Consider the following 17,883-nt stretch of genomic DNA (forward strand, 5'->3'; position numbering starts at 1 on the left):
GCTTTATGAGTAACAGGCACTCAGAATGCTTGTAAATAAATACTCCGTCTTCCCATCCGATTTCCCTGGAGAGCAGACAGTGTGCGTTTCAGACGCATTTTCATTACATTACTTATGACGTGGGAAAAGCTGGGTTAATACTGACGCCGGCTATCCATCTTCCCAGGAAGAATGGGCTGCCGAGTTACTTGAATTTAGAGACAAAAGCAACGTAAATCTTCGCTGAACTATCAAGCTGTCATTGCAAGACCTACAGAAGTAGCAGAAATTCACTATGCAGCGGCCCCTTTGCACACAAAACACACCTCCACTCTCCAGGCAGACAGCCCACTGCAACTTCGATGCTCTAGGCGCAGCAGCAAGTCCACCTGGTAGGTAGATCAGCTCAGTTTAGGCCCCGAGGTGCTGAGTCGATCCTTGTCCTGGGCCATGCCACACCGATCTGAACTTAGCCTCTGAAAGTCTTCTAAGTAGCCATTCTAAATGCTGCCATTTGAGCCTGCGTTTCCATATGCTAGTTTCTGGGGAAAACAGACTCCACGAGATAACGTTGCCTCGGGCACCTGCTGTACGGACAGCCACCCTACAACCGGAAAACGCTGCTCGTATTGCCTGGGCAGTTAATGACAAATGTATTGGTTCCCACAATGACAGCGGGGCCAAGGAAGGAAATTTGTTTCCTCTCCTGGTTTCCTCCAGGGATCCCCCAAGAGACATGGAAGTTACGCTGCAAACAATTCCCTATTCATACTGGGGAGTCAGGGACATAAAACTGTCACATGACAACCAGTTAACAATGGCGAAGAGGGATGGCTTGCTTGCCAATAATTAGAATCGGAGGTTTAATGGCCCAGTTGGAGGCTCTCCCAGCCACTGAGTCGCCTTGCAGGGAAAGGGCTGCTTTTCCAATATTTACTGTGGCTGAAAGGCTTAGAAAAAGTCCCAACTAGGAACTCTTCCAAGTTCAAAACCGAGGGTTATGTTTACTAAGTTAGGGAAACTCAACATTGAACGGCACTGAAAGCCAGCGATATATTATTAAAACACCTACCCTAGGATTGTCATAGAGGCCGGAGCGTGGAACACAACAGGTTGGTCATAAAGTGACCCCAAACGTGCTGGGGAGAGGCTTCCCCCTGAGCCTGCTGCCTCTGCCTGGGGAGAGTGACAGCTGCTAGCAGTCATTGTGTGCTTATGTTCACTGCACCCAGCACCCGCTGCACCCAGCACCCACTGCACCCAGCACCCACGCCGCCCCAGCACCCACGGCGCTGCAGCACCCGGTGTGCTGACATCCACTGTGTCCTCCCCGGCAGGGGCTGCCCCAGGCACCGAGAACTCATCCCTGGTGTCACTTCCAGTTACGGATCGAAGGGCTGACGCAGAAGGAGACTCAGCAGGCAGCTCAGTGCGCAGCGAACAGGAAGCGTGAGGCTGGGCCCGGAGCCCCGGCCAGTCTGAGCCGAATGTCTGGCCCGCACGATGCGGGACTCCTGAGGTCCAGGACGTGTGGGCCATCGCTGTCACCTTTGATGGGGACACCACAATGGACCTCACAACTGGAAAATCTACTTCGTGCCTCAAGTCCCGATTTCCATGTAGAATGGTTTCAAGGGGGTCACTTTTCATGGTTTTACAATGTTTTTCCTCTATCTTCCCACTCACCAAAGGAGAAGATAACATTCTCCATCCAAACGTGTGGACCGGGAACCTGCTGGTACTTCTGCTCATCTCCCGCCCCCACTGCACCCATCACACTGACCGCCCCCAGCGCCCCCAGCGCCCCCACCACACCGTGAGGGAGCGCTCTGGGGATGGTGCTCTGAGAATCCCATATTCTTCAGTCGCTTCTCTCTGCAAACAGGTCTAACCCCTCCTGCTACTACCAGAACGAAGCGTGAATCCCCCGGCCAGGCTTCAGGGCACCCGAGGCCCTGCCCCAGACCTGTTTAGCTTCTCATCTGCTGTCCCGAATGCCCATGTCTCTGCTCCATCCAGAACCCCAGTGGGCTAACTGTGTCACCCCACGACTCAACTGGGTATTTATTGAAGATCTGTGGACAGAGGGCCAAGCGGGGGCTACAGAGACACACCAGTGCAGGTCCCATTTATCCAGACAAGTACAGACTAGGGGAGATGGGATCCTCCACGGACAAGTGAAGTCCCGGGGGGCATGGTAAGCACCCCTCTGACAGTGCTACGGAGGGAAGGACTTATTCTCACCACAGGACTGATAAGGAAAAGAAGAAGACAGGCAGATTGTGCTCTGAACAAGGAGAATTCCAAAAGGCGGACGTGAGTGGGGAAGGGCACTCAGGGAGGATGCAGAGGGACGTGGGTGCGGGCCTCGCGGCCGGGCAGGGCCAGGGCTGGGCGGTCTGCACAGGGGTGTGGAGGCAGCACCCACCGCCTAAGCAGGTGACAGCAGCAGTGGCAGTGATGAGAGAACACCCTACAAGGCTGGCACAGGACAGAATTTCAGTGGACGCCAAGGACAAGGACAAGGACAAGGACAGGTTCTATTCTAGGCACCAAGAGGCTCCCTGTGAATTTCCCAGACATACCTGGTGAGCCAACACGGACCCTGGGAAGGGACAGGAACCACAAGGTCTGAAACTAAGGCTCCCGGGACCCCCCTTACACTGGCGGCATGCAGCCTACAGCATTCCGGCTACACCCAAAGTCCCCCGTACATCCCGGCTACACATACAATCCTAAAGAAACATACGTGAACAACTGACTTCCACACTTAGAGCAAGCAAGTAGGGCACGTCCCTGTGGATTATCCTCCAAGAATCCTGAAGTCAGGAAGGAGGATGAATTCAGTCTGCCGCTGCTAAGCCTTACAAGTAGCCCAACACCACCATTAAGTTAGGAATGTTCTGGCTAAGCAAGCGAAATTAATATCACCTCAACTAACGTACTTCACAGAGTTATCTAGTGCATTCGGAAGGAAAACAGAAAAGAGATTTTGATTATATATCTACGATTATATATCTAGGAAACAGCTTGCCTTCATTAGTGCAGATGGGAACTAACTACATCTCTAGTCCAAAGCTTGGGGCAAACTGAATCACACATTGGAGAGCTGCAGCGCCCTCTCTCCTAAAGGGCTCCTCTCTGTTCACACCTGCACGGGACATTCATTTGTGGAAGTGGCTTCTATGACAACAGTCCATTTACATCTGATTCTTCTGCAATGTCAGACTTTCCTTTTCTTTCACACAAAACCCATGTGCTTTGATACCTCCAGGTGGACTAACACATTCATCCTATCACAGAGTCCTCGCTTTATCCACAGTCAGGAGACACCGCACGTCCCCTAGCGACGCGACCACTTTCAAACCTGCAGGCAGAGCCACTTACCCGGCATGAGAGAAGCCGTCGTAGTTGGAAGGCTGACGCTGGGGAGGGTCTTCTTTCTGATTTCCAGACTTTAAATAACAGGATCTAATTTCCCCTGCAAAATCACAGAATTTCAGCAAAGGCTAGCTCATAATTACCTGTATATGATCATTTCAACTTATGGTTTTTTCAAGTTCAAGGGATCACAGTTAGAACTGTTTGGGTAAAAACTGGCAATCTAGGTCCACTGCATGTATTTCTCCGCAGAATGTGCAGCTTAACTAAGGAAATCTTGTCAGACCTCTCTGGTAATAATGCTTAGACAAGTTTGACTCAGTTACTTATTGCTTGCTTTTGATTAATTTGTACCATCTCTTAATTCACTTTGATATATCCTCATCAATGCATTTTTTGGTATGCTCTCTTCATGTGTCAGTACGATCTGTGTACGATGGAACTGGAGGGTGTTTGTATCATGTGCACAAAGAGGCTCATGAAGCGGGCGGTGTTGACTGGTGGACCACATGGGCCAGCCCTCCCTTTGAACCGGCAGCTGAGCAGCGGCACCCGGACTGGCTGCCCTGGCAGTTTGCAGTGAGGAAAAGCGGGAGATGGAATCCATGTGCAGGTGAATTTGTCTGCTAAAGAGGTGCAGGGTCCTGAGGTGCGAAACTCAGTTTACTTTGTAAATGTAAACAGTCTCTCCTTGAGGAGGTCTCGGGAGCACCTTCTTCAGGGGACACAGGAGCGCTGGACGTCAGCCTGAGGCTCCTCGCCCCATGAGCAACATTGGCAATGACAATGACAGCTCCCTAACAGGCTGCGATGTAGGTGCCAATGTGGCGCTGTGTGAGGTAAATGACTCTTTGTTCTGCAGATGAAAAAGCTCTTCAAGCTATAAACTACTGATCTATAGATCAGGTACCAGGTAATTTATTATTCAATCTAGGATCTTTTTGAGAGTAAAATAACAAGCATTCACTGATCTACAAGGGACATAAGCCGAGACCCATCCTCAAAAAGCTAGGACCTATATCCCTTATCTACAGAACTTTGAACTTGCCACTTAATGATCTTTCTTTTTTTCTTTCTTCCTACTATTTTATTGTATTATTTTTTATCCTCACCTGAGGACATTTTTTTCATTGCTTTTAGAGAAAGAGAAAGGGAAAGAGGAAGGAAGAGAGAGAAACATCGATGCAGAAAGAAAAACCAATCAGTTGCCTCCCATACGTGCCCAGACTGGGGATTGAACCCACAACCAAGGTATGTGCCCTGACAGGAAACTGAACCCACAACCTTTCAGTTGTGGGATGATGCTCCAACCAACTGAGCTATACCAGACAGGTCTCTTTCTATTATTTTAAATCTGAAGGCGGCCCTAAAAATATATATCAAGGTCATATTTTCAACATATATCCAAAAAAATATTTCTAGGTACTGGCCACTGACTTTCTGAAATTTATAATTGTGAGGGAGAAAACGCCACTAATTAAATTATTATAATTCAATAAAAATTATAAGCTATAAGAGTATCAAAGAAAGAAAAGGACAGGATCTTCTAGGAACATAAAGCAGAATCTGATTATATCTGGGGAGCTTAGGAAAGGTTTGCCTGAACTTTCTTTAGAAATGAGATCTTAAGGATGAAAAGCAAACTGTGGACATAAGGACACAGTAGGTGCAAAGGCCCTGAGGCAGGAGAGGGTGCCCTCTGTTCTCAGAATGTTATATGTGAATAATCCTAGGGCTATGCTTTCCTGTTCCAAAGTCCAGTGCTCAGGCCGAGAGACCACATGGAATCCTACGAAAGCTGCCCGTTTGCCCCTTCTTCCTCAGCAAAAGAGCGCCAAAGACTCACCGTGTTCATCAATGAAGACGTGCATAGCATCCACAGATATCTCATCTTGCACAGATGTTTCGGGCCCACTGATGACTTGCAAGACAGAACTATCTTGTTGGGAAGTTACCCTGTAGATTATCTGTCTTTGTCTATTGCCCTGGAAACTTAACATATATAAAAGGTTCAAAAACTATTAGGAATGCCTCCTTATCCTTAACAAAGCATTAAAAGACGAAGCCCGTAAATGAGGCTGTTTCACACTTTGCACCAATGCGAAGCTAAATAGGTAAGTTATCCTTACAGGGCTGGGATCTTGGCAGGCTCCGTGAGCACGGGGCTGGCGCACGTGTGGTCTTGACTTTGCACATCCGGCTTTTCTTGCTTGGAATTGAGTCCACTGGGCTTCTCGCTTTCCAGGATTTCATCTTTTTTCTCTGGGGAGCAGCTATCTGGAAAACAGTGATTTATGTGTCAATATAATAATAAGAAATTAATGTGAAAGTACTTGGAAACAAGTTACCCAAACTGAAACAAGGATAGAACATCTAAATAGCTCCTATGAATTCAGAATGCATTTGAATAGATTTTCACTTTACTACCAATGTGAGTACCTAAATGAATTTGAAAAACAGAAGTGCATATGTGTTGGGGACATGTTATTCAGACATCTGCAAGTACCATCTACTTCAGGAATAGACTGCCATGAACCAATTCCACTGACCCTGGCTCACCTAGTTGAGAATCACCCATCTATTAATAGGTTACTTAGCTTGAAAGATCCCATTTGCCATTTTAAAATCTTATCAATCTTTCTTCTTCTTATTTCGCAAACCTAAATTTTCAAGCTAACGGCAGAATTGCTCTCTTCATAAAGCAGACACTGGTTAGGTATAGCTAACTTTGAACTATATTCTTGGCCCCGTGGAAGACCCAGTGAGACGCTACACCTGCTCCTTGCCCTGGGAATATTTTAACATGAATAATAATTTCAAGGCCAATACGTACAGATTATCTTCTTTGTCTTTTTAGAGCTCTCTTTAAGTAGTAGACAAAAGATAAGAGTCTTAGCTTCTACCATTATGCAAAATAGAATCCACCCTTAAGGGTCAGCTCTCCCTTATCTGAGGACACACTCCCACAGACTCTTTGAAGGTTGCTACGATCACTGTATTCCCACAACCAAAGATACCAACAGTTATCTTCGGAGTAAATTTTTGCCTGAAAGAACAGTACTGAGTGGTTTGAACCCACAGGCCCTTTCAGGACATGTCACCCAAAATGCACACCAAGGTCTACCTAGACCTTTAAAGAACAAAATTATGTTCGTTCCCCTTGCATATAAATCACAGCATCCGTAGACTTCGTCCTTAGACTTCAAGTACATAGCGAAGCATGGCTGGCTTCCACGTATATGGGTCCTGAAGAGAAACATTCCCGGCACATCTGTGAAACTACCATCAGAAATTCTTTGGGTGTGGCTCAGTTGGTTGGAGCATTGTCCCGTAACTGAAAGGTCACAGGTTCGATTCCCACTCAGGGCGCATACCTAGGTTGCAGATTCAATCCCCAGTTGGGGTGCATACGTGAGGCTTCTCCCTCACATCTATGTTTCTTTCTCTCTCTTCCTCTCTCTCTAAAAGCAATGAAAAAATGTTCTCAAATGAGGATTAAAAATTTTTTTTTAAATTCTTTGGTACAAGAATTTTGTATTTCATCTGACAGTTTGTCAAGATAGAACTTTTCAGTTTTTAAAAAACACATTTGAGAGAGAGTGCTATCACAACAAACAGCTTTCTCCAGTAATCACTGCCACATAAAAAGTTAAAGGAAGGCATGCTTAGACAACCCCCTTCCTGCTACGTGCATTTGGAATCAGTTGTTCATATCTCTTAATATCTTAGTCTCTCCTCTTAAATGGGTACATTACGTGTGTCAACATAAAGTGTTTTTTCCTTTTCTTTTTAGAAACACATTTATTAGAATCTTATAAACATGGTACAATGCTATGCATTAACTGTATATAATTTAAAAGTAGAACAATAATTGAAATCACTACTAAGCCTACCATGGCAACACAGGAGCCAAGGTGATAAATATCACACCAGTCTTTTTTTCTAGGCAGAAATACGCACTTTTTTTTTAATAAAAATTAAGTCATATTACGATGTTTATAACTGTTATATTTATCTTAAAGTATTATAAATATTCAATAGCATTAGACATTGTTCTATATCATCTAAAAATGATAGTTATATAATATTGCATGGTCACAGTATAATGTATTGAACTAGACCTCTACTGTTATAAATTTAGGTTGTTTCCATTTCTCTATACTATAGATAATTCTTCAGTAAGCATCTTCACATACACTCACAATTATTTTCTTAGTCTCTGCAGGGCCCTACGCCAGGTGGCGGCACTATTCCCCACAACTGCAATAAAATAGCTCAACCACCGGAGGAGAAAAAAGGCTGGAAGAAATCAAATATACAAATGTTATATATATAACTCTGACCCACAATCTACAGCAACCAGGCGAAAAAACAACCCATTATCTACAGTAATCAGCCCATACTATGGACCTGGAGGAAGTCAGACCACTACTTCCAGCAAATGGTCCCAGAAGCCAAATAATAACCCTTGTAATAATCAGCCCCAATGGCCAGTACTTGATTAACAACTGAAAGCTTCCCTAATTTTGTCTCTGCTTCCAACTTAGGACCAACCAGAAAAAGCCAGACACGTTCCTCATCCAACCACACAGGAGGCTCTAATCAGCTGCTCATATCACTAAATTCTGTCACGCTGTTTTACAAATATACTCCAAATTGGGCTTTGAGATGAAAATAAATAACAAATTATGATTTCGTGATAAAGAAGCAAGAAGACAGTAACAATCACAAAGGTCTAAGGCACCAGGGAAGAACCATCAGGTTGCCGCCTTTAGCCCCGACTGCCGTCCAGGAACTGACAGCCCCCTTGTCCTTCTCGTCCACCCTTCAGTTAAGAACTTCTGCCTTTTCCTGGAAGAGGCACAGGTTTCAGTTACTCCAGCTCCTCTCTTTCCGCTGTGCCTGGAAGTCCCCGACAAGCAGGCCCGCTCCTTTGCACAGAACCCCCTAGAGCCATACCTTTGCACACCCTTACATTTTCATGTTAACGGTGTCCAGGTGGAAGGTGGCTCACTGAAAAACGTAAGAGCAAAAACTCAGTAAACAAACCAAATAAACCTCACTTATGGCCTGAGGGGAAAATCAGAATAAAGGGCTGAAAATGATCAGGTAGCATGACGTTTCACATATTTTCCTGATTGAACCCTCCCAGCAAATCTGTCACATGTTATGACCCCTGCTTTATTGAAGAAACTGTGACTCGGGTGCACTGGGGAAGCTGTCCGAGCTCACTTAGCTGGTGCTGCCAAACCAAAATCTGGCCCTGGGCTAACCAAAGCCAGCATGCCATCTCCGCGCCCACAGCTTCCCAGGAAGACACGCAGGTCCTCTGGCTGGGTGCTGCCCAGAACAGAAGCCAGCAGGCACACTTAGCTATTTAAATGACTTAAAATTCAGTAAAATTAAAATTTTAATTCCATAAAATTAAACATACAGCTGCATGATCTCTGTTTCTAGGATTTAACAGGTATATGTGGCCAGTGGCTACTGTAGTGGTGAGCAGTTAGGGGATATTTCTATCCCTGTAGAAAGTTCTGCCAGAGAGTGCTGGCTTGGAGGTATAAATCTTTATATTAAATAGACAATGAACACCCAAGTCTTATCTCGGAAAGAAAGATTTCTATCTCAACGTAACCAATGCCTTCTTGTACTGCCTACGTCTGTTAAAAAGCTGAACTGAATCTTTCTTGTCATTACTCTATGTGCAAAACCATTAAATACACAGACACAGTAAAATAGAGAACCCATTCGCTTTACATAATTTAAATATTCAAACTTAATGAAGTTTTAAGCAAGAGTGAAGCAATCAACAAGCACGCAATCCTTTCGGCAGAGCGCAGAAAAGGAACAAGAGCAAATGGCTGGGAGCTGCCAATGTGAAGCCAGAGGGGCTGCCTGGCTGTCGTAGGATCAAAGCCCAGCCAGCAGTGAGGGGCGACCCTAACAGCAAAGACACTATAACCCACGGCAAAGAAAGGAGCTGCCGGGTGCAGCCACAGCCTCCAGCAGGCGGTCCTATCGGAGGGACACTGTCGCATCAGAGAAACACGCAGAAACCACGTACTCAAACATCACAGAAACGTGGGCACTGAAAGTGAAAAGACGTTGTCCAAACCCTAGTCCAGGAACACCAGTTATTACCGGTGAGGAAACTAAAGCCCAGAGTTGTTAACGAACCCAAAAATATATGAATTCTACACTCACACAGAAATACTTTATCTTTTATGGGCATGGACTCTGGAGCAAAGACTGCCCGGGATCAGAGCTCAGTTCTGGAACTTACTAGGCTACCTTGGGCAAGTTAGTGACACTCTCTGAGCTGTAAAAAAGGAATGATAATTGTACCCATAACATAAGGTTACGTGAAGAGTGAGTGAGTTAATGTGAGAGTAACTGCATGACCTAGCGTTCAAACTGGAGATACTTCAGAGCGTGGAAGGCAAACCGAGAGTAGCTGAGGACCCTCTCGGCCGAACCACAAGGTATGGTCACTCTGTTCACCGATGTCAAGCGCTCCGGACAGAGCCCGGGATAAACTAAGAGCTGTGTTTGTTATAACAATGTTGACAACATGCGATAATTAGGGGATTCTGAATATGGGATTTTATAATGGAATTCAACAGAAAAGTGGATTCACTTAACAGAAATTCACTTTATGATCAGCTTTCCCAAACTGTCTATTCTGTAAAGGAAGAGACAGCCATCTGTCACAAGTTCTTGTCACTGTGGCAAAACATAATTGCTTATTTCCTTATAGATAAAAATCCTCGGCTTCTAGGGAAACCAAACATCCGTTTCTATGCCGTAAGATTCCTGGTGGAGTAGCCCATTTTATTTAATTTTTTAAAAATATATATATTTTTATTTTTTAGAGAGGGGAAGGGAGGGAGAAAGAGAATGAGAGAAACATCCATGTGCAAGAGAAACATCAATCGGTTGCCCCTCGCACACCCCTAACTGGGGACTTGGCCTGCAACCCAGGCATGTGCCCTGACTGGGAATCGAACTGGCAACCTTTAGGTTCACAGGCCAATGCTCAATCCACTGAGCCACACCAGCCAAGGCTGGAGTAGCCAATTTTAAGATATGCTCATCACATACCTCAGTATTGTCAACTTTGGCAAATATCAGTGATGAGCTAAGCAGCAAACAAGGGCCCTATGGTGGTCCCACTATTTGCAAAATCAAACTGCAGAAGGCAAATAACAGATGCATCGCCTTCTCTCCACCGTCAGGACAGAACTGTGTGACTCTCACCTCCGGGAAGCCCGGTTTCTTTGTCCGGCTCTGCAGGGCCATTCCTTTGGCTGGGTGACACCACCTTGGAAGTACTGATGGACTCTAACAGGGAGACAAATTCCAGGAAGTTGGATTCATTGGGTGTTTGTCCTTCCTTTGCCTCAAGATCAGATTTAGAAGTTGGTATTATTTTCTCTTTGTCATCAGTAATTTCTGTGGAACTTTTGCTGAAGATGACATCTGTCCCACTGTCCATGCTGAGGACCCGGGTGTGTCTCTTTTCATGGCTAGTTTTACAAGATGATGGGTCAAGGCTGGCTGGGCCCTCCTTTCCCCGCTGAGACTCAGGGGCCACAGTGGGTGGGAATGGGGGAGCTGTCTCACAGTGGTCTCCCAGGGAAAGGCTGTGGCCCTTTGTGGCATTTCTCCCCTCCCCAGACTCGCGGCCCAAATGCTGAGCGGAGGACGCCTCCACCATCCACCACTCTGGAGTCCTCTGCTCCCTGCTGCCCTCGGGACACGTGATGGCTCCTCCCTCATCCTCGGATAGCTCAAGGGTGATGACAGGAATCCTTCTCTGCTCCATGTTGGGAGGACTGGCCACCCCTGGGGTAGCTGGCTCAGCCTCAGACTTGAAACCAGTTCTCTCGGTGCCAGTCACCTTCAGGTGGAGTGGGCTGTCCAAGTCTGTCATGGAGTTCGGGGCACTGCTCATGGTGATGACAATTTTAATGGGCTCATGCAGACTCAGCGGGTCTCCAGGCTGAGAAGTATCAATAAGGGTGACAGTTACCTCACTATCCGAGCAGCCCAATTCCTGGTTCAAGGGCAGGCCCACCTGCTGGGAGGTGTTCACCTGCCGGGAGGCCTCGCTAGGCTCCTGCTCAGGTTCCGGGACAAGGGTGTGACACTGAGGCCAGCTACTGCTCAGGCTATCCTGAGGGGACTTGCTTCGCAACTGCTCCCTTACGGAGCCCTGGGGACAATGCACAGGCTCTGGAATCAGGACTGAATTCTCACTCCCCCAGGCCTGGAAAGTAACATCTGTTTCTAGTAAGTCATACTGAGACAAAGACAGGGGAGGCAACTTCTTCACGGCACCTTTGTCCACTAAGCCGCCCTCGGACCTGTGGCGGGAAGGGGGCTGCCCCTTGCCTCCCCTTCCCTTCCCTTCATGGTTTTCTTCTGCCGTGGCTGGTTTCACGGGGACTGCTGACGTGGTTGTGGTTTCTGGCACATGCGCTTTAGAAGCAGGCGAGCCTTCCATGCGGACACCAGATGAGGTAGAGGACACTGGTGCTCCGGGTTGGTCCTCTGCCAGAATGACACCTGACATCAACAACAGCAACTTCGTTAGCATTTGAACTAGACAAAGAACAGCCCAGCCCAAGACTGGCTAATAACCAAAAATACACCAGCAACCAAAGTACTTAAAAAAAAAAAAAAAAATCACCTCCACTGTGAAAGTGGTCCTGAAATCACGATGTTTAACATAATTCAGACTTTTAGCTTTTCTATTTAGCTTTCGCTGTTTTGCGGTCATGGGAGGCAGCCTGGTAAGGCTTAAACAACGTATTTGGGAACCGCAGTCAGAAAGCTGCTGGCTCTGCCCTTTAGTAGCTACGCTACCTGGGGCAAGTTACTAAATCCCTCAAAACCAACATTTCTCAGCTGTGGCCCTTCTGAGAGTTTGGAGCAGGTCCTTCACTGCTGTGGGGTCTGTCCTGGGCATTGTAGGGTGTTTAGCAGCACCCACAGCATGCGCATAGCAGCCCCACCCTCAGTCATGACCATGAAAATGCCTCCAGACATTGTCAGATGTCCCCAGGGGAACAAAAACCCTTCTGCTGAGAACCACTGCTCTGGCTTCAATCTCCTAATTTGTAAAACGGGGATAAGCATACCAGTCTCTTAAGGCTGCTGTGGGGATCTAAGAGGATGGACAAGGGAAGCGCTACCCCAAGAACTGGCCATGGGCTTGTTGGCACTTTGCACTTCCGATGTGATTTATGTATTTTCAAAACATTTTAAATTGCATCTGCAAACAGTATTTGCTTATGATGGCAGCGGAAATAACCTCTGATCCTCTCCTAGCTTCCCTTTGTCTGTGAGCGACCCTACCATTCCCAAGCCTCTTCGGCTAGAAACTTTGGGGCCATCTTTTGTTTTTTCTTTCTTCCCTAGCCTATGGTCACTCAGTCAAGAAATGCCTCTACTTCCGCCTCGCTTCTGTCACAAAGCATATCCTCTGGGGCCCGAGAGTCTGCAAAGCCACAGGAAAGAAGCAGATAAACAACATCTCATTTCCCTCAAATGTCGCAGAAAAATAAACAAACACTACAGCTCTTGCAGTAATATAAAACATTACCTTATTATCAAAACAAATGAACATATGATGAAAAGGATTAAGATATAACGTATGTTTTTAAATTAGCTCTTGCTATTGTAGATGCGGCCTGCGACCGTGTCCCAGGGGGCAGGGCCTGGAGCAGCCCAGGGTATAGACTTACTCCTCTCCCCCTCTGGGTCACTTTGGAAAAGACCTGAGAGACCCTGCTTGACGTGCTGCAGTCAACGCTGCTACGAAACTTTGTGTGCAACGGAAACATCTGAAACCTAACTAATGCGCATTTCATTTCAGGAGTAGTAATATAGAAAAACATTGGGTAATCCTTTATAAATTATTATCTGTGGAATTTATCAGAGTGATTAAAAAAAAAAAAAGAAACTCCATTTTAGGTTTTCAGGGCCATGGTGCTCATTTCAGCTGTTTTCCAGAAAATAAAAATTTACAGTTTTTTCAAAATTTAAATGGAGCACACATTTCTCTCTACAGTAGTACTGCATAAAATAAAATTATAGAGACAGGAGGAGATTAACTTAGGCCTCCAAATGCTCTTTTCTAAGTCTCTTGAAGGTAACCATAAGATAATAAAATGAAATCTCAATAAAGAAGTAAAACAAAAATTGGGGGGTTAAAGGAAAGTTCCCAGAAACAAAATCTGTAACTGGAAAACAAACCAGATATAAGAATGCACTATTATTTTTTTGTGTCATTTTTTCAAGTTTGTATGTCAATGAGAAATTTATTCTATTTTATGTCTGCTATTATGAGCCATATGAAATGAGGACCAGACTGGAGAAAGAACAATGAAATATGACCAAGAAAACTGCAGTTTGAATGCAGACATGCTATACAAATTCTCATGAGAAATAATTAAAATTAAGAGTACAAGAAACAAAGTTAAACTATACACAGTCTTAGGGATAGTCCTTATTTTCAATTATTTCACTAGGATTCTGTTTTACAAAACCATTTTTCGCTTCACTGAGAATAATGCTGTGATGAAATATTAACGGGCGATGACAAGCACTCTACCTTTGAGATCTTCCGCTGTTTCCGGGGCTGGCAACTCCTGCATAATGAAAGAGCGAAGGTCAGTGCACGACTCAGCTCGCTGCCCACTTGCAAGCAGTCAGCAGCCCCTGCCCCTTGAGTGACATGTGGGGGAGAGACCGCACAGTCTCCACTCTGCTCCCGCTTCTAACGACACACGCATAGCAAAAACAGACACCAAAACATGCACGGCAGTGGAGACGTAACTAAGACCCGTACTGTGATAAAAGGGAGTTTGGTAACTAAGCAACTTGAAAGAAGAAGGAATAAGGTGCTACTTTATACGATAGTGACTAAAGCCCAATATAATTAACCTAGAGAAAGGGTGATTTATTGACTTTTCAAGAGACAACTGTGGCTTAATGTGGAGAAGAGAAGCTGACTCCGCGGGGAGCAGAGGGAGGTGGAGGGCCGTAATGGGTTCTTCGGCCACAGTGGCAGGCCGGGCAGGTAGGTGCTCCCAACACACAGCCCCGTTTATCTTAACACTCAAGCTCTCCCCCGGGTCTCTTCCTCACTCTGCAATGGGATGTTCCACAAGTCCAAGGACCAGTATTTACGACAAGTGCGTATGTGAACTACAATCACAAGCACACTCCCATTCTAGGTGGGGTCCACACTCCAGCAACAGGAGGAAGAGCAGGAAGCTGGACACGAACCAGCCGCGCAGAGGAGCGGCGAGAGCTGGTGCTCTGCCCTCTGGAGCCGCAGTGCAGGGGTGGCGTGGAGCAGGGCCGGCCGGCCTCTTCCTTCTTGCCGTTGCTCACCTGCCCGTTACTGCGAATCCAGCAAGAGAAGCAGAAGAGCAGTGACGTCAGCAATGAGAACGAGGACTCTTTCAGTATTAGTCCCAAACAATTTCCCCCTTAGGTTCCGTTTTTGTCATAATCATTGTATACAAATTATATTTTTGAGACAGAGTAATAAACAGTACTCTAAAATAAGACGTGTGTTAAGGAAACACAAGAAATAAGGGTGAGAATAGTGGCAGTTGTGAGAAACGCTCAAGGGACACGGGACTTCAGCAGCAGAAGTGGCTTTGTTTATTCACAGGTCTGCAAAGCCAGGTGCACAGCACACGCTTGCACACCCAAGTAGACCAAGGAAGCTGGTTTTATACTAATGTGAATGCCCCCCACCAACTTCTCCTTCCTCCTCCATTTCTCCATGCTTGCATACTCCAGAGTTACAATCTAACGCAATTAACTGAAATTAGCTGAGGGTAGTAATTTCCTAAATTGTTTGCTGAGCTGTCTAGCTGCATTTTCCCATTTCCCAGTGTTTGGTGCTGAATATCTTTCCTCTTTGATCTCAGATGCATTTGCTCTGAGCTGCGGGAACATCATTTCCTGACTTGCAGATATGCTAATACTGTTGACTTTGACTCAGAGACCCCCTAATTCAAGATTTAATTACATTTGTTCTTTGCTGCTAATTATTTCCCACCCTGGTTTGAGAGTGACCAGTTTCTTTGTACCTCACACAGTGATGTGTACTCGAGAATTACTCTTAATATTCAGTTCTATGCAATTTATTACTTTTACATGAACAAACACAAATATTCTCTTAGAAAGTACTCTGATATGCATGAAGCATTAACAGGACAAGATAAAAATACTGAAGTAAAACACTTTACTGGCTAAGTCTAACGCAAATGAATTCCAGAGCGTGGTTTTAAGGTCATGTGAGCAGTTGCTTAAACCATCTTAGTTACCAATGCCAATTTTACGCATGTGTATGCTTACCTATAAGAAAAATGGGCATATTTGTATTTTCCTGTACTGACACATTTTCATAAATGACTGATAGACGAAAAAAATATTTTAGTCAAAATGAAAACATTTAAATCATGAGCTAATGCATTAATTAGCATTGCTACCTTGGGGTTTTGTGATTACTTGTGTGTTCACTGCTGGCCTCTTTGTTTTTACTTGGCTTTTCTTTCTTTCTGGAGGGCCTCCGCTGAATGACTTCTCCTTTATCAAACATCAGGTGTAGGCGGTAGCTGACCAGTTTGATTATTGTGAAGAATACAGTCACTGAACTGCAGTAAAAAAATACAGTGATGGCGTTTGGAGGAAAAGCCTGAAGAAGAGAAAAGAAAGGAAAAAAATCATTTGCTCCTAGGATTTTCTCTGTTTTAAACCTGAAAGCATTTTTGGATTATTTATTATGCATCGATTGGGCAAGACTTCAAATGAGCAGTTTTATAACTTTTCCTGTCTATAATACCCAAGGAGAAAGAAGTGCTATCTTTTTGTGTTTTTTCTTTGAAACTCTTCCTCGTTTCTCAGGTTCTGGCACTAGTTGCATCGATGGCCAACATTTGATTTGCAGGCAGGGACCCCACAGCTAACTGATATATTACAGTGAGCCTCCCCATTTCTACTAGCTCTCGTCCACAGCCTAGCCTGCGCATCTGGTCTTAAGGGCCAAAGAAAGGCCATTGGGATGCTGTTTCCTTCATCAAAACACAAAAGCCTTGGGGGGGACAGAGGAAAGATGGAAGGAGAAAGGCCAGTGTAGCATCCCCTTCCTTCTCTCCCTGGTCCACACTGAGGAGCAGATCTTACTGAAAATTTCTGGAGGAAGAGCTATGCGTGCCACATTATTTCTCCCAAACTCCCTGCTCTCGTGATTGCTTTAAAATCTCCCTCTTCCACAGACCCTCCAAGCTGAATCTAGTAGCCTCCCAGTAGCCCCTCCTCTAGGCCATGAAATGAAGCTCTGCCCCGCCTCTTCCAATCGTACGTTTCCAGGGACGTCACCGAAAATGACTTTCAAGGCCATTTTACTGCCGACATCATTATCCTCAGGCAATAGAAGATCTCCAGCTTCTAGGGCTTTCTCTCTTTATTAGTATAAATGCAGGAAGAGGAGGAGAATTTAGGAAGGAAGGTGTCACAAATGAGCAGCTTTGAATTTGCTTTAATTTATATCACAGTTCTCCCCACACCCCGCCCCCACCACCATCAATATAAGTTATATTCAGATTTCGAATAGAAGTTTACTTGTTCTAAGAAAAATCATAACCTTTCCTTGTTTCTATGAACTTATTTTAACATTCTAAGTAACAAGAGAAGGCAATGTTTTTCAAAATTATACCCTTGGCCAAAGATAAACCATACCTTGTCCCCTGACCCATTATTAAGATAACTACTAGTAGAATAACTCATCAGACCACACTTCTTCTAACAAAATTTCACAAAAAAATAGCATGTTGTTACCACCTCAGCAATTACAAACATAGTCATTTGTATTTCTCCCAAAACTTGTGTTTCTCTGGATTTGGTGCCATTAGGAAGTGCCCATCCATGTGAACACATGGAATGCTCATTGTCCTTGCCCTGGGACCCACCTGCTCCTTGAGGCTCATAGCTCCGGCTCTCTCAGCCACCACTCTTCTGTTTTTACCTTTTTATCGTGGCAAATATATATATACGGTGAAATTTACCGTCTTAACCATTTCTAATGCCCAGTTCAGTGGCATTAGGTGCATTCACGTGGTTTTGCAACCATGACCACCATTCAACTCCAGAACTTCTTCACTTTCCCAAACTGAAAGTCTGTCCCTACAAAACACTAACTCCCCATTCCCTTCCCCCAGCCCCCGGAACTCATCCTTCTACTTTCTGCATCTATGAATTTGACTCTTCTAGACATGTCATATAAGTGAGACTTGTACAGTATGTGTCCTGTTGTGACTAGATTATTTCCCTTAGTGTAATGTCCTCAAGGTTCATCCATGGTGTAGCATGTGTCAGGGTTTCCCTCCTTTATAAAATGGAATAATATCATACTGTATGTATCAACCTCATTTGGTTTATCCACTCATCTGTCACTGGGCATGTGGTTGATTCCACTCTTTGGTCATTGTGAATAATGCT

General features: G+C 45.1%; 1 protein-coding gene across 1 annotated transcript in view; it reads right to left on the bottom strand.

The window, feature by feature from the left end:
- LOC149992494 (pecanex-like protein 2) overlaps positions 1–17,372 on the bottom strand; it is a 193,389-nt gene extending 176,017 nt beyond the window's left edge. The window contains exons 1-8 of the mRNA XM_090263293.1: positions 17,355–17,372; positions 15,876–16,081; positions 14,656–14,773; positions 13,979–14,015; positions 10,618–11,928; positions 5,490–5,637; positions 5,207–5,352; positions 3,367–3,460 (exon numbers count right to left, since the gene is read on the bottom strand). Of these exons, the coding sequence (XP_090119419.1) occupies positions 3,367–3,460; positions 5,207–5,352; positions 5,490–5,637; positions 10,618–11,928; positions 13,979–14,015; positions 14,656–14,773; positions 15,876–16,081; positions 17,355–17,372 (2,078 nt within the window). The remainder of the gene's footprint in view (positions 1–3,366; positions 3,461–5,206; positions 5,353–5,489; positions 5,638–10,617; positions 11,929–13,978; positions 14,016–14,655; positions 14,774–15,875; positions 16,082–17,354) is intronic.
- Between the last annotated feature and the right edge of the window lie 511 nt (positions 17,373–17,883).

Source organism: Furipterus horrens, unplaced genomic scaffold (assembly GCF_987537825.1).
Source record: "Furipterus horrens unplaced genomic scaffold, mFurHor1.1.pri manual_scaffold_15, whole genome shotgun sequence".
Taxonomy (NCBI): Eukaryota; Metazoa; Chordata; class Mammalia; order Chiroptera; family Furipteridae; genus Furipterus; species Furipterus horrens.